Source organism: Macrosteles quadrilineatus, unplaced genomic scaffold, assembly GCF_028750875.1.
Source record: "Macrosteles quadrilineatus isolate MER2022 unplaced genomic scaffold, UCM_ALF_1.0 Scaffold_2__2_contigs__length_208266976, whole genome shotgun sequence".
Taxonomy (NCBI): Eukaryota; Metazoa; Arthropoda; class Insecta; order Hemiptera; family Cicadellidae; genus Macrosteles; species Macrosteles quadrilineatus.
Genome location: NW_026542595.1, coordinates 3693546 through 3708394, shown reverse-complemented (window position 1 = coordinate 3708394; position 14849 = coordinate 3693546). Strand labels below are relative to the sequence as shown.

At 35.1% G+C, this 14849-nt stretch overlaps 1 protein-coding gene across 3 annotated transcripts in view; it reads right to left on the bottom strand.

Moving 5' to 3' along the window:
• The window catches only part of LOC128985910 (serine/arginine repetitive matrix protein 4), a 136001-nt gene that overhangs the window by 93309 nt on the left and 27843 nt on the right, over window positions 1-14849 (bottom strand). Inside the window, exon 1 of one of the 3 annotated variants that reach the window (XM_054405893.1) lies at window positions 8516-8772. The exons of the other annotated variants lie outside the window; for them this stretch is intronic. Within the exon in view, the coding sequence (XP_054261868.1) occupies window positions 8516-8712 (197 nt within the window). The 5' untranslated portion in view covers window positions 8713-8772. Of the gene's footprint in view, window positions 1-8515; window positions 8773-14849 lie in introns of those variants that run through there. 3 annotated transcript variants of the gene reach the window in all.

Here is a 14849-nt window from a genome sequence, read left to right as displayed (position 1 = left end):
ATCCACAATGTCAAGAGTGCCCTACTTTTCAAGATTTCACAGAGACTATATACGTTGATTAATTAATTATACCTCAATTAAGTTTAAAATGACTTTGATTAGTCGTATCGAAATTCAGAAATGTCTACTAGAGACAGCTGAAGTTGGGTTCCAGATTCCAGGAACCAATCAGCAAGTGATGACAGATTTCAGTCATCCAAAGGCACTGGACGTGAAAACAAATAAACATCAAAATTGATGAGTCCGTCCACAATAATTTAAGAACAATGAGTAATACTCAGGTGTGCCTGGTCAACTCTAAGTTGACAATTTCATCTTTTCAAAATTTAGAAACATCAAAATTCAAAATTTCAGTTGGACGATGAAAAATTTAATTCGTCCTTAACATATTACATATTATTATTTCAATCTGTCGTGCACTAAAGTGTGCACCTGATGAGGTATGGGCTGTTTAGCCCTGAGACCGAAACAGATGATACCGTTATGCGTTTAATCGCACCTTTTACGTTGCAAGAGTGATCCCGCCACTAGGGCGTTCATTCGCACGTATATCCCAAAGACGAGTTACGTGACCGAAATGATCTACATCAAACCTACAAAATTAATTTGATTTAGAAGGTTACGTGGCCGAACATTTGCACCTAATGTTACAAGGTACTCAAAATTTTCAATTGGTAAAAGTACTTGTAGCAGGTGATGTAGTTGCAAATCCATTGGATGATGGTCAGTCTTCTCAATCAGACTGCAATTTCTAGGATCACTGGTATCATCAAACAGAAGCACGTTTAGGCTCGTGGACACAATTCGTGTATGGCGGCATCTGCCTGACCGGCGATCGTGAGGGTTCCCACAGCGTTAAGCTTTATGTGGTTGATAGCTGCAATTAAGATCAGCGTTGCCCTACGTCTCTTAACCCGGATACGCGTGATATTGTTCCCGTTCTGACTAGCGCTCAATTACAGGTTATCATTTTAGAAGGTAAATGGGGACGAACCCCTTGCCAATTTAAGAATTACATTCACTCAGAATGTATCTTTTAAATCTCAATACCAAATCCCGACCTCTCCGAGCATCGGAATCGTCACACATACCGTCTCGGGTGTGACCGATCCATGTGTAGTGTGTGGTTTGAGGATTCAAAATTTGATTGAGCCTGCGCTAAGTCAAATACGACTATCCGCCTTTAAGGATAGAAGTGTGCTCTGTTGTTTCGACTTTGTTTAGTCTCTTCAGTGGTAGATAGGTCCGAAGACCACTACCAGACAACAGTAAGTGTGTTTTGCGTGGAACTTGTTCATTGCGAGATTCCAGCATTCACTGGGCAGTACGAGCGTTCGACTCGCTTTTACAAACTCTGTGTGACAGTGGAAGAATTTAGCAATCCACAATGTCAAGAGTGCCCTACTTTTCAAGATTTCACAGAGACTATATACGTTGATTAATTAATTATACCTCAATTAAGTTTAAAATGACTTTGATTAGTCGTATCGAAATTCAGAAATGTCTACTAGAGACAGCTGAAGTTGGGTTCCAGATTCCAGGAACCAATCAGCAAGTGATGACAGATTTCAGTCATCCAAAGGCACTGGACGTGAAAACAAATAAACATCAAAATTGATGAGTCCGTCCACAATAATTTAAGAACAATTATTTAATTGTAGAATAATTTATGTTCTTATTTCTATTTTTATTTAATTGTAGAATAATTTATGTTCTTATTTCTATTTCTATTTAATTGTAGAATAATTTATGTTCTTATTTCTATTTTTATTTAATTGTAGAAAAATTTATGTTATTATTTCTATTTTTATTTAATTGTAAATATTTTATTATTATTTATATAGATTAAGTAGCCTATCCTTATTTATTTATTTTGTAATCTCAACTAAGTAAACAGAATTCGCTGTTTAATTTTGATCGTATTAACCAACAGTTGGCTTCAATGATCAAATCCTGATACTCGAATCTCAAAATTAAAATTAAAATCCTGTTCGATTACTTGATGTTACAAATAAATTAAGAAAGGCCTTTTAACAATAAAATGTTTACTATTAATTTAAAACTGAATGAAGAGAATCAACCATTCTCACTAATTTATATATCTGGCCATAGGGTACAATTCCGGGGGTAAAAATCCGGGCCGTACATTTTGAGCTGACCTCATGAAGGGGGTATAAGTCTGGGGTAAAATTCCGGCCCGCACACTCTAGGTTTTTTATAATTTGATGTGTTCTGATTAAATTCACAACCGTAAAAATATCCGTTTATTCCGCGTTTAATCCATCGAACCGATGTCGCGAAACTCAAACGTTCGTGGCCGGAAACTTACCCCCTGGTTTGTGACGTCACGTTTGCCCAGGGGGTAAAATTCCAGGAGTATTAAATCCGCTACCCCCGGCCGAGACATGGCTTGGTATAGTTTATTTCGGTTGTAAAAGTAATATAAAGGAAACTCACGTTTTGTTTACAACTAATATTTTGTTTTATTATTGACATTTCAGTGGAATTTCAACTTATTTATGATGAAAATTTTAACCTGGCAATCTAAAACACATTCATTTAATTTACAGTCGATGGTAACAATCACTCGTCTATAATAGCCTATACTTGCATAAACATTGTTTTGACAATTTGTTTAAATAAAAACGGGTGATTTAAAATTGTTGCTTAAATTCTAATTTAGATAAAACTAGCTGTTAACCACGGCCCCACTAGAAAAGCAGGCCATGCTGCAGCGCGGGCAGCGCAACACTACGTCACAGAGTTGGTGGATAGTTGCACTAAAAAAATCTTACCATTAAAATCTGACAAACAGCCAGCTTATTTACCTAAGTGTCGGACTTGTCTAATTTTACCACGGGGGTATATTTCCGGGGGTAGAATTACGGGGTCGGACATTTCTGATTTGACCACTGGGGGTAAATTTCCAGGCGTAAAATTCCGGTAACAGGTTTATTGGGATTTTGATTAATTACAACTGTTAAGTAAACCATGAAATGTGAGTTGATTGAAATAAATAATAATTTATCCGTCCCAAGTTCACGACCGGAAATCGCACAGACCACAATTATGGTTAGACATTTGATATATTGTTGACATACCTGTGACGTCAGACGTAGGCGTTTTTTTTTCATGTGGGTAAATTTAGGGGCTAGAATTCCGGCGACCCGTCTAAAGCACGCGCCTATCTCACTCAATTGGGAATGTCACAACTTTGACTCGATATTCATCCGTGTACACTGTATACTATGAGATTTCAAACATTTTTACTTTATCGCAAATATACGTTACACGACACATAGGACATGGTGATTAGTTGATAGACCACTCCAAAACAATATTACCACCGCTATTACTTTATACATAATCCACAAAATAAGTGAAATCGGATTATTCTAATCTGCAACTGGGTGGTTTTGGTAATTTTTATTAGCCTACCTATATCTAAAACTAATGGACCTAATGGGGGGTGGGTGGTAAATAAATAGGCAATAAAAACAGTTCGCAAAAAAACAAAAAAATTACAAATCAATTGAATTTTAATAGAACTAGCTGTTACTTACGGGCTTCACCCCGTTTGACTTCATAAGTATTAATAAAACTATTGATTGGTTAAGTTAAGCTGAAATAAACAAAATAGAATACAAACAAATAATCATAGCGGATTTTAATTAGGTAATAAATTGAAAGAATAACATACAAATAAGTACAGCTGAGGTATTTTTAACATTAGGTATATAGAAAGATCCCTTTGAAAAGCAATTACGACCTTAAAGGGCAATTTATGAAATAATGGATAGATTTGCGCAAGGTTTCTCGTCATGACGAACATTTTAAGTTCATGGTTTATGGGGGTGTGACTTGTAGTTTTCTCAAAAGTTCATGGGTATACTTTGGGTTATATATATAGATTTCAGTACGTAGTCATTCTATTTTTAATAGAAAATACAATTTTACATTCAGTTGTGTAATGGTTGGTGTAACGTAATGTAAGGAAAACACGTTTTCCTTTCTGATAAAAAATAGTATTTTCTATAGGCCTACGCCCCATTTTATCCCTCCAAGTAGAACCCCAAAACGACCCAACGTTGGAAATCGTACAACTACGACACTGCTTTACAATCACAAGAAAACGCTTTCTCCAACATTTAAAGAGTATTTAAGAGCTTGAAATGAACCCAAGACTTATATTTCCACTGAAATCCCGCGATATGAGTGTAGCGTTTGCAATCAAGTGTTGTAAGCCGCTTAGAGATCAGTCAGAGTTTTATCAGAGTTTGGAGAGGCGATGAACAACCACAGATCTCAAGTTCAATACTGTCTCACGAAACTTTAGGTTCTGTGTATACATGTATAATTGTTTTAGGATAACACAAATACGTGTTATTTGTATTTCATACTTTTTGAGGTTCGTGTGGGCAGGCAAGACAAGGTTAAAACAGACTGTTCAGTTCTGATTTATGCTTTTATTTCTTATCTAACGGATACTGGGTGTCACCGTACATAGATCTCTTAGTCTACACTTTAAAATACTTGTAATTAAAGAGACGTTGCAGATTATTACTAGCATTAAATTAAGTAAGTAAAAAAGTAAACATTTTCAGTTATGGTGTCTTACGTTTCTAAAGTCCTGATAACGATCGGCCACAATGATTGAGCTATAGTTTATAAATTAAAAGCCCACCTTAGGGGTCCAATTTCGAGCCTTGAAAAAGTTAACAGGCTCTTGTCTAAAAAATATAGATTTTGATAAAATTTGGTTTGAAGGTGTAAGGCGGCATAAACTTGAATGAGTTCGCGAACCAGCATGATCGGACCATGGGAACCCCCGGTTTTATGGGGTAAAATGGGGGTTTAACACAAAATTTATCAATTTTTCTCCAGACCTTTTTAAAGAGCTTAAAAAATCAAATAATTTAGTTTAAGTGTTTTTGTACGGTGCTTGGTTACGGAGAAAATTCAAAGAATTGTTAATTTAAAATCTCCATGTTGTTCTTATGGGAAATATTGTAAAATGTTGTAGTTGGCTAGTTTAGGCCTATAGATATATCGATTTGTTCAAACTTGGCAAATTTATTTATTTCATACTATTGATATTTTAATAAAAATATACTTTATTAGTTTCCCTGTAGCAGCTAACCTAGGCACTTTTTAAACATAAATGTTAATTTAATAGCTTAACTGAAAATCAATCCAGGCAAATGGAAATTCGCTTAGTCTGAAGGTTTGCTGCAGCGGGGGTATTTAATTACCATTTTGCACTGCGCTATATCTTAAGCTTTAAAATGACATTCATTGTTGAGCCCCTGAGCTGTAGATAATTATTGTAAGAATACATTACTTACGTCAATTCAGATCAAAATTAATTCTGAATGGTGAAATCAGGACATGTTTCGACACAACCGTTCAATGGGTAAAATCGACGTAAAGTACAAATTGAGTTCGTGTTGAGATTTCCGAACTAAAAAAGTACTACATCTACATATTGTCTACACCCAATCACTAATCAGTTTTTTTTTGCGTTTAGAAATCCCTATACTTCCCTTAACAGAGAATCAATGAGCAACGCAGAACAAAAGTAAAAGTTACAATATATGAACAAAGTTAAACTATGAAAACTCGAAAGTTATGGAGTAGTTGAACTAAACATGTAGTTCTGTAAACTGTAAGTAAATTCTGTGCCAGTAAAGAGTCTATAAGTCTATTTTGCATTTACTAGTCTTATCTTAAAATCCAGTGAGGATAAATGTTATCAACGCTTAACATGTTTCAAACAATTACTACTCGTACTTATTTGACGTGATATCCAGGTTCCGTAGTCCACTGAGCAACTGACTCTATCATTATAGCCAAATCTAAGGTGTATCAGTAACCTCCTGTAAACTTCCCTTGTCTTTTGCCATGTTTGTTTAACTTAACTGTTGTTGACTGTCTTTTAATTTAAATGGTTCAATCAACTGCCATACGATGCAGCTGGCATAATTTTATGATCATAATAAATTGAGTTTTATATATGGAGAGTTCAATTTACCCAAGACGGTGGCCCTAAGGATACAGACAAGAGATGTCTCTGCTGGACAATGTGTACAGGTTTTCTTTAGCATAGGTTTTTGTTTGTGACATCTGTTTTTAGCAATAAACTGAGTGCAATTTTATCATTTTAAACATCTCAGAAATATCGAAGTTTGGCATGTCAAATTTGACTCAATACCCTTGTTTTATTGACTAATGACGAAAATCAAGCAAACTTGTAATTTAATGTACACCAAATACACATTAGGATAATACGATCGCTGTGTTGTTGAATCGATCTAATAAGGATCATTCGAATTACGAATTTGGCATGAGAAAGTTTTTAGAGCTAATTATTTACATTATTGAAATGATGTAAGGAGTTAAAATCACCACCACTAATGGAAGAATACCGCAGCAAACCAAACCTGCAGACTAAGCGAATTTCCATTTGCCTGATATAATTTTCAACTAAATCTGTTTCAATAATTTTAAGTTTGACAAGTACTTAGGTTACTTAAGCATTAATAGATGGTATATAATAAATAAATTTGCCAAGTTTGATCAAAATATTTCCATAAACAAACAAAATACAACAGTTTAGTTGTAATTTTTTATGTTCTCCGTAACCAATAACTGTAAAAAACACTTAAATACTGTATCTATATAAATAAAATTAGAGTTTTGTCTGTACATTGCTCAGAATTATATATTTTTTGTTTATTTTTACGTTTTATACATTAAAGAAGCCAACACAAGTGTTATCTCAATTTCTGTCTGTCTGTCTGTCACGGACCAGAAGGCATTTTACGCGGCCTTCTGAAAATCGAGAGCATCAATCGGGATTCAAATAGTCTTTTTGTATTCACTGGATTGTCAAGAGTGTCTTTAGCCATTAAAATATGACCTCACTACTTTTGAAATAAAATAGCGTACGTTCAAAAACCGAATTTTGTAAGATAAGTTAAGTTAACGTGTTAAGTTTTCTCTTAATGTTTACCATATACGTAATTTATAAAATACTCATCCTGTTTGGAAAATATTTCTATACATCTATGAAGTAACGAACAGCTGTTCGGATACAGATTATTTTTTTCTAGCTGTCACTGGATATTATGTTTACATTATAATGTTGTTTACAAATACTGCAACCATTTCCAATCACGTTTGGTAAGAAAATCCAAAACCAAGTGAGATTAAAAACGTTGTGCCCTACATAACATCAGTGTGTATCCAATTGTACTACACTGAACCAGTGCTGTATATGGAGTTTTGCATGCATATCTGGAAAAATGCACACTAAATATGCAAACCAATTGCTGTTCTGATTGTAAGAAGGTTTCAACTGACTACACGATCCCGTCCGTAGAACGAGTACACAGCTGGTAGAAATATTTTTTTAAGCTCTTCAAAATGGTTTAGAGGGAAATTGAAAAATTTTCTGTTTTGAGGGTCAACAATGAGAATAGCCAATTTTTACCCCAAAAATCCCCCCATAAACCCCTATTCCCATGGTCCGATCACGCTGGTTCGCGAACTCGTTCGAATAAACGTTTTTGAACCAAATTTCTTCGAAATCGGATAATTTATGCTAGAGTTATGGTGCTAACGGACACACATACATAGGCCTACATTCAACAAGGGTCAATAAGATTTAGCCATTAAACATAACATTTTGTAATAGGCATTGTTACAGAAGTACTTAATAATAGTATCATAGATCAGTTATCAATTTCAGTGATATCATATTGAGATTCAAAAATGATGTCACTATTTAAACATTCTTCCTGAGTGTAGCTGCAATGCTGTTCCTGTGTGCTGAATGCATTTTATTTTGAATACTCAGTATTTTTTTTAAATTGGTTTAAAGGTAGTTTACGAAAACAAGTGGGTAGCTTGTTGGAGAAAATATGTTGAATGTAAAAATGGCTATTTAAAGATTTTTTAAAGTCGGATTTCAGGTGTGACTGTGTCTTTTGTGCCTCGTGTTGTATGAATGAGAATAGCTGGAAATTTTTAAGGGGTTGTTTTCATATAAATTAAATTACAAAGAATGTACATAGATGGCAGGGGAGAACAAATTTAAATTGGAAAAGTGGTCCCTAAAGGATTCTTGATCTTGCAATCCTAGCATGGCTCTTAAGGGGTTTCTTTTGCAATTCATACATACACACACACATATATATATTAAAAATAAAAAACATAGTTAACAAAGTACCCTTTTAAATAATTACTTTATTTAATTTTTTAGTTAAAATAATTATTTAAAAAGGGTACTTTGTTAACTATATTTTTTTATTTGTATTATATTAGTAGCCCATATATATATGTGTGTGTGAATTTGAAAGGATGGTGTTTTTTGCTTCTGAAGACATCAAAACGAAAAAGTAAAACGGTCCCGGGACTAGTTATTCCTACGGTAATAGCCTATCCCCTATACAGTATGGGAGATTCGCTAAAAATCGAACTAGTAGATTTTATGGGCTAGGAGGTTTGAAGGTACCTGACTACAGAACGGAGTGTCGGGGCGGCGCAGCAGGTTGGTTTCTTAGGCATGAGACACAACTGGAGATCAGCGAGCGGCAAAAGTGTCTGTCTGGAGCGACATCGCTGACATCGCGGTCTGGCGCTGGCGAGTCCCAGGGCCTGACCCCACACTCGCCGCCACACTATCGACGAATCATTACAATGATAGGTCATGTCACTTACAAACTACGGAAGACTTGGATATAGGCACTGCTTGTGTGGAAGACGCGAACGAACTGGACCCGACGCGGGACGCCGCGTCGACGTCCGCGCGCCGACGCCGACAACATCGCAAACATCGGCTGTGCATCGACTATTAACTGTTGTGTACGACAGATATTTTTAGCATAAATTTTAGAAGAGCTACGAATTAATGCGAAAATAACAATTTGACAGCTTTCATAGCAATACATGACAAACCAGAAAAATATAAACAAACTGATGCACGAGACATGGGGAACATTTTAACAAGTTTCTTGAAGATAAAATAAATTTAAACTTAACGAAGATTACAAGTTAACAAGTATGCCAATTTTATATTTAAAAATTACTGATTCAAAAATTGTTAACACACATTCAAAAGATAAATGCAATAGCACTTGAAATTGCGTAAACGATCACGGTATTAGCAACTCAGTTTACTATATTCGCATATACTGTGAATAGCTTTAAACATTTTATGTGAAGAAGTTTATCAGTAATGGGTGTTTTAATGATACGCAGAGTTCGATAGTCGAAACTCGCAAACGCATCACCATGACACGTCGCGCAGGCGCCACCCTCTACCCGCCAGAGGGCTACCACTGTACATTGATCATTGATCCTGAGCGTACCGACATACTCTAGGTCCATCCTACACAGCGTGAAACCCGCGACAGTATTCCCGCGTCGGGGTCACGCGCTCGACAGGGACCATTGCGTTAAATTGGCGTGTCTACACGAGCGGGATTCACGACGCGGGTAGACGCGTCAGTAGGCGGGAGCGCGGAGTTGACGTTGATGTCGGCGTCAATCCCACGTCGGGAATCCCGCCAGCCATTCTACACGTAGCGGTATCACCGCGGGAGCTCACTTCACATAATATTGTCCAACACATAATATTGCGTTTAAGTTGGTCCAACACAGTGCGGTGTAATGTTTGATCATAAATGTAGCATTAACTTAGTTTTCATCTATACAGGGTGTTTGGTAGTCAGTGTCAAATATTTTAAGGCATTATTATGCACACAAATTGCTGTAAAAATACGCAATTTGGGTAGTTAGCCATATCGGCTGTACCGAAACTGCCACGACGTTTTATGATCATAATCCATACTGAAACTGCCACGCCAATTAGTGAGGATTATAAGGGTGTTTTTGAGAGGGGTAGAAACACTGAAACTGCCACGGCGGATTCCTCAGGAAGGGAAGGTTGGTTTGGCAACGTGCAGGGAAAAACGGGAATGAGAATATCCCTCACTCATCACAGAGACGATTTTGAAACACAACACTTTACTTTACTCATAACTTAGTTAAATGCTTTTCATGTCGATACTTAAAAGAGGCCATACTAACTTTGTACTTATTTAAATCAAGTACCAATAGAAAAAGTCATTTAACTACCGATGAAGTCAGAAATAATTAAATAATATGTTCTAAAGGATTAAGATTGCAATGGAATGCAAAATGTTTCTTACTAAATGTATTAGCCTATATGAATTAACCCGTTATAGTAAATTACTGGCGTTAAAGAACTCGATAAACACATATTTTATCATTAGATTCGAAGTTTTAAGTTTATAAATATACCAAGGTGTAGGTAGGCATTGTCAAAATTGCACAACAAGAAACATAATCTAATGCAAATAATAGCACAGCAGGATACGTGTCCTGAAGTATAAATAAAACACAATTGTGATAAATATGTTGATCATATTTGGCGAATTTATTGATTTCATCCTATACTAATAAATATTTTGCAAAGAAACCCTTTTTAACCTCGCCGTAGCAGTAAACCATAGGTATTTGCTAAATCTTATGTTATTTAAATTGGGAATAAATATGTCTTGTCTATGGACAATTTTAGTAAGAATCCAATCAAACAAATTAAAATTCACTTAGTGTGCAGGTTTGCTGCGGGCTGGGGTCGCCGGAATTTTATCCCCCTGGAATTTTACCCCCTGGGCAAAACTGACGTCACTATGACGTAGTAACCTGAGCGGCCAAAAGTTTGTTCGCGGCCGGAATTTTACCCCCGCGGATTTAGAAGTCTAATGAAAATAGTCAGAGCGTGATTAATTAGATTAGCGATGAAAACCGGAATTTTACCCCCTGTCCATATAACTAGCATTTAGACAACTGAAGATGTACGGGCCGGATTTTTACCCCCGGATTTTTACCCCCCGGAATTTTAAACCCTGGCCGATTTTAGAAATTTAATGATTGATTTTCTTAGCCTATTTCTGTTTTTAATTAATTGTTAACATTTCATTATTTAGTAGCCTATCTTTATTTATTTTGTAATCTCAACTAAGTAAACAGAATTCGCTGTTTTAGTTTGATCATATCAACCAACAGTTGGCTTCAAAGATCGAGTCCTGATACTCGAATCTCAAAATTAAAATTAAAAAGCTGTTCGTTTAGTTAATATAACAAATATATTAAGATAGGCTACTTAATAATAAAATGTTTACTATTAAATTAAAAACTGAATGAAGATAATTAATCATTCTCCCTAATTTATATATCTGGCCAGGGGGTAAAATCCCGGGGGTAAAAATCCGGGGGTAAAAGTCTGGGCCGTACATTCTAGGTTTTTATAATTTGATGTGTTCTGATTAAATTCACAACCGTGAAAATACATGTCTAATTCCGCGTTTAATCCATCGAGCTGATGTTGCGAAACTCAAAAGTTCGCGGCCGGAATTTTACCCCCTGGTTTGTGACGTCACGTTTGCCCAGGGGGATAAAAATCCGCTACCCCATCATAACGTGTACCCAAAATAAAGTGTTTCTTAACTAATAATGTTTAATAGTACCGTAGCTCAACGTTATTATCTGAAGTAACATTGATTGAAACTCAGATTTGTGTATGTTAAAAATAGTATTTATATGTAACTATAGCTTTTACAGTTAAAGCACAGAGAATAGAGATATTTAACAAGGGATTGCGACGTTGTATTCATCAGTGGAAGGTTACTATACATTTAGCCATGTACAACAGGTTAGTTAAACCTACAAACCAAACAGAACTCAGCGATGAATAATTTTAATTAAAAAACTGTAAATATTGTAAATTACAAATAACTTTGATGTAAATAGTGACTGCTAAGAATGTACATGATAAGAACAGCATATAGGATTACAACTGAAAAGACCGAAAGGCCGCTTTATACATTTCCAGACTTGAATTTTGCTTGTCAAATTTGTCTAGTACAGTACTATGAGTGGCTGTTACATCTACACATATTTATTTATTTACATAGTAATTTCAAAACTCGACACTTTCCTTTGTATCAGTTTTATGTAATCTGTAATAAATGATTTTTACTTTGGTCAAATGTTCATTGTCAACACCTAGCCGTTTCTTGGTGGTGTACGCAAACTTCATCTGTCAAATTCCACTGCTTCAAAGGTCAGGCCTTGTCTCACCCTCGTCAAACATCAACCTGGCGAGTTGTACGCAGTCTTCGCTAAATTCCAGCTGTACGCAAATTTCGCTGTACGCAAACTTCGCGTATTCATAAGATCAGAGAATCTGGCTGCCCATGCAAAGGGTCTGTCTCATCACAAAAATCCATATGACTAAGTTTCTTACCTCATTAGTGTAATGAAGAGGAGTGCTGTTTTAATTTTTGTTTACTTTTTAAGTTTGACCAAAATCTATGTGATCAAAGACTGAAGATAGGGTGTGTTGCAAAAACCTAGATAGGTTTGTCGATTAAGTTTGTCGAATAAATATATGCCCCATTAAATCAATTGTTTGTAAAATAATTTACGTGTGCAGTAGGCCTATATGCATCAAGAACATACATCAGACATAACCTGTATTTAAGATTCTTAATGTGCAGCTGGGAGCGTTTCATAAACTCCAAATTTCACAAACTCCAACGCTTAAAATATTAAATGAACAGCGCGTTTCATAATGTCCAAATTTCATAAGCTCCAAAACTATAACATTCAAATAATCACTAGTTCACAATGTCCAAGTTTCACAAACTCCAACGTTTAAATATTAAATAAACAGAGCGGTTCAAAACCTCCAAATTTCATAAGCTCCAAATCTATAACATTCAAGTAATCACTGTTTCACAATGTCCAAGTTTCACAAACTCCAACGTTAAGATACCAAATAAACAGTGCGGTTCATAATGTCCAAATTTCATAACCTCCAACGGTACAGTCTGGGCCAGAAGTCTCTACAGTGGTTGCCACAGTCAGATAGCAGGCACCGTTCGCCAGCGCTCAACTACTGATTATACGTGCATTTTAATGATTGAAGAACACTCAGCTGTTTGACTCAAATATGTGTTAGCACACAATGTGCAAATCAAATTTACATTTTTATATTTTTAATAGCTTTAATTCACTGAGTTTCTTAACTGTTCCGTCTCTCAATTAAAAAGCCACTACAAATATCGTAAGAGATTTTTTTTAACCGATGAAAAATTTTAAAACATATAAATATATTTTATAAGTATATTTTCTAATAGCTGTTAAAATTTCATGATGATTACATCAGTAGTTTTTTTGTTATGGCACGGCAACCTCTGCAGCGACTTCTGGCAGAGACTGTACCGTTGGAGCTTATGAAACTTGGAGGTTATGAACCTCTGTTTATTTAATATATTAACGTTGGAGTTTGTGAAATTTGGACATTGTGAAACGGTGATTATTTGAAAGTTATAGTTTTGGAGTTTATGAAATTTGGAGGTTATGAAACGCACTGTTTATTTAATATATTAACGTTGGAGTTTGTGAAATTTGGACATTGTGAAACTGTGCTTATTTGAAAGTTATAGTTTTGGAGTTTATGAAGTTTGGAGGTTATGAAACGCACTGTTTATTTAATATTTTAGACGTTGGAGTTTGTGAAATTTGGACATTATGAACCTCACCCGTGCAGCTTATCCATGATTTTTGTATGTTTCCAATAAGAAATTAGGCCTACCTAGTATTTGAAAATTTGTTCTGTAGAAATATTCTTAATTGCATATGATCAGTATCTTCGTAATCACAAATAACGTGTGTATTTATAAATTTCACTACTTTTACAAGGCATTCAAAGCACTAAAACTAGTTTGGACTGTAGTATACTACAGTATTAAATTTTACAATTTCACTTGGGAAATACTTAATTATACAGATACCTTTTGCACACAACTTTTACTAAATGCGTTCTCGTAATTAATGAGTGCAGTTAGTGAAAAAATGATTAATTTTATGTTTAATGCAAATTTTTCCCCTTAGGCTGACATTACATGTCACAGATCGCATATCATTTAAAAGCTTAAAATGTGGAGATGTTTTTTATACTATTTGACAGTTTTTAACACGGCTTGATAAAAAATTTTCTTAAGCGAGTTGTAGCGGCCTTTTTAATGATTTTTCAAAATTCGTTATTTAAGTCAAATTTAAAAACTTTTAAATTGGTTTAGCTGCACTATATTATACATGTTTTGATAGAAAATTTAATGACGATTCTAAAAATGCCATTGAAAATATTATTATGTAGGTTAAAAGTTGAGAAATATGAGATTTTATTAGGCAATGTCAAGAAATTTGGAAAATTCTAAAAATGGCTGTTGCCGGAAATATGAGTGAGATATAACTATCCAAATTCCGTATTTTTATAGCAATTTGCGTGCATAATAATGCCTTAAAATATTTGACACTGACTACCAAACACCCTGTATATATAAAATCCAATGTATGTATGTTTGTTTGTTTGTTTATCCTTATGGACTCCAAAACCGCTCGATAGATTGTATTAAAACTTTTAGGCATTATTAAGCATTATTCAAGGATGGTTTGTGTGAAGTTTGGTGCAGATCCGTCAAAAGGGCTCCGCCCCAGTGCCTCTGGAGTTTCCCATGTTAACCTTATGAGTACTCATATTTAAATGGAATTAAAGAATCTTGTTCAGCTTGTGTAGCTGGTTCAACTTAACAATTTGATTCTGTGATGATCAATAGCATTTAAAAGTTAATAGGTTTACCAACAGGGTGCAGCACTATTATTTTTTTTAAATTTATGACAACAGCTAATTTGTAACCAAAAGGTGAGTGAGCGTAGCGAACGAACTTCAACCTGGAGGCGAGTTAGCATAGCTA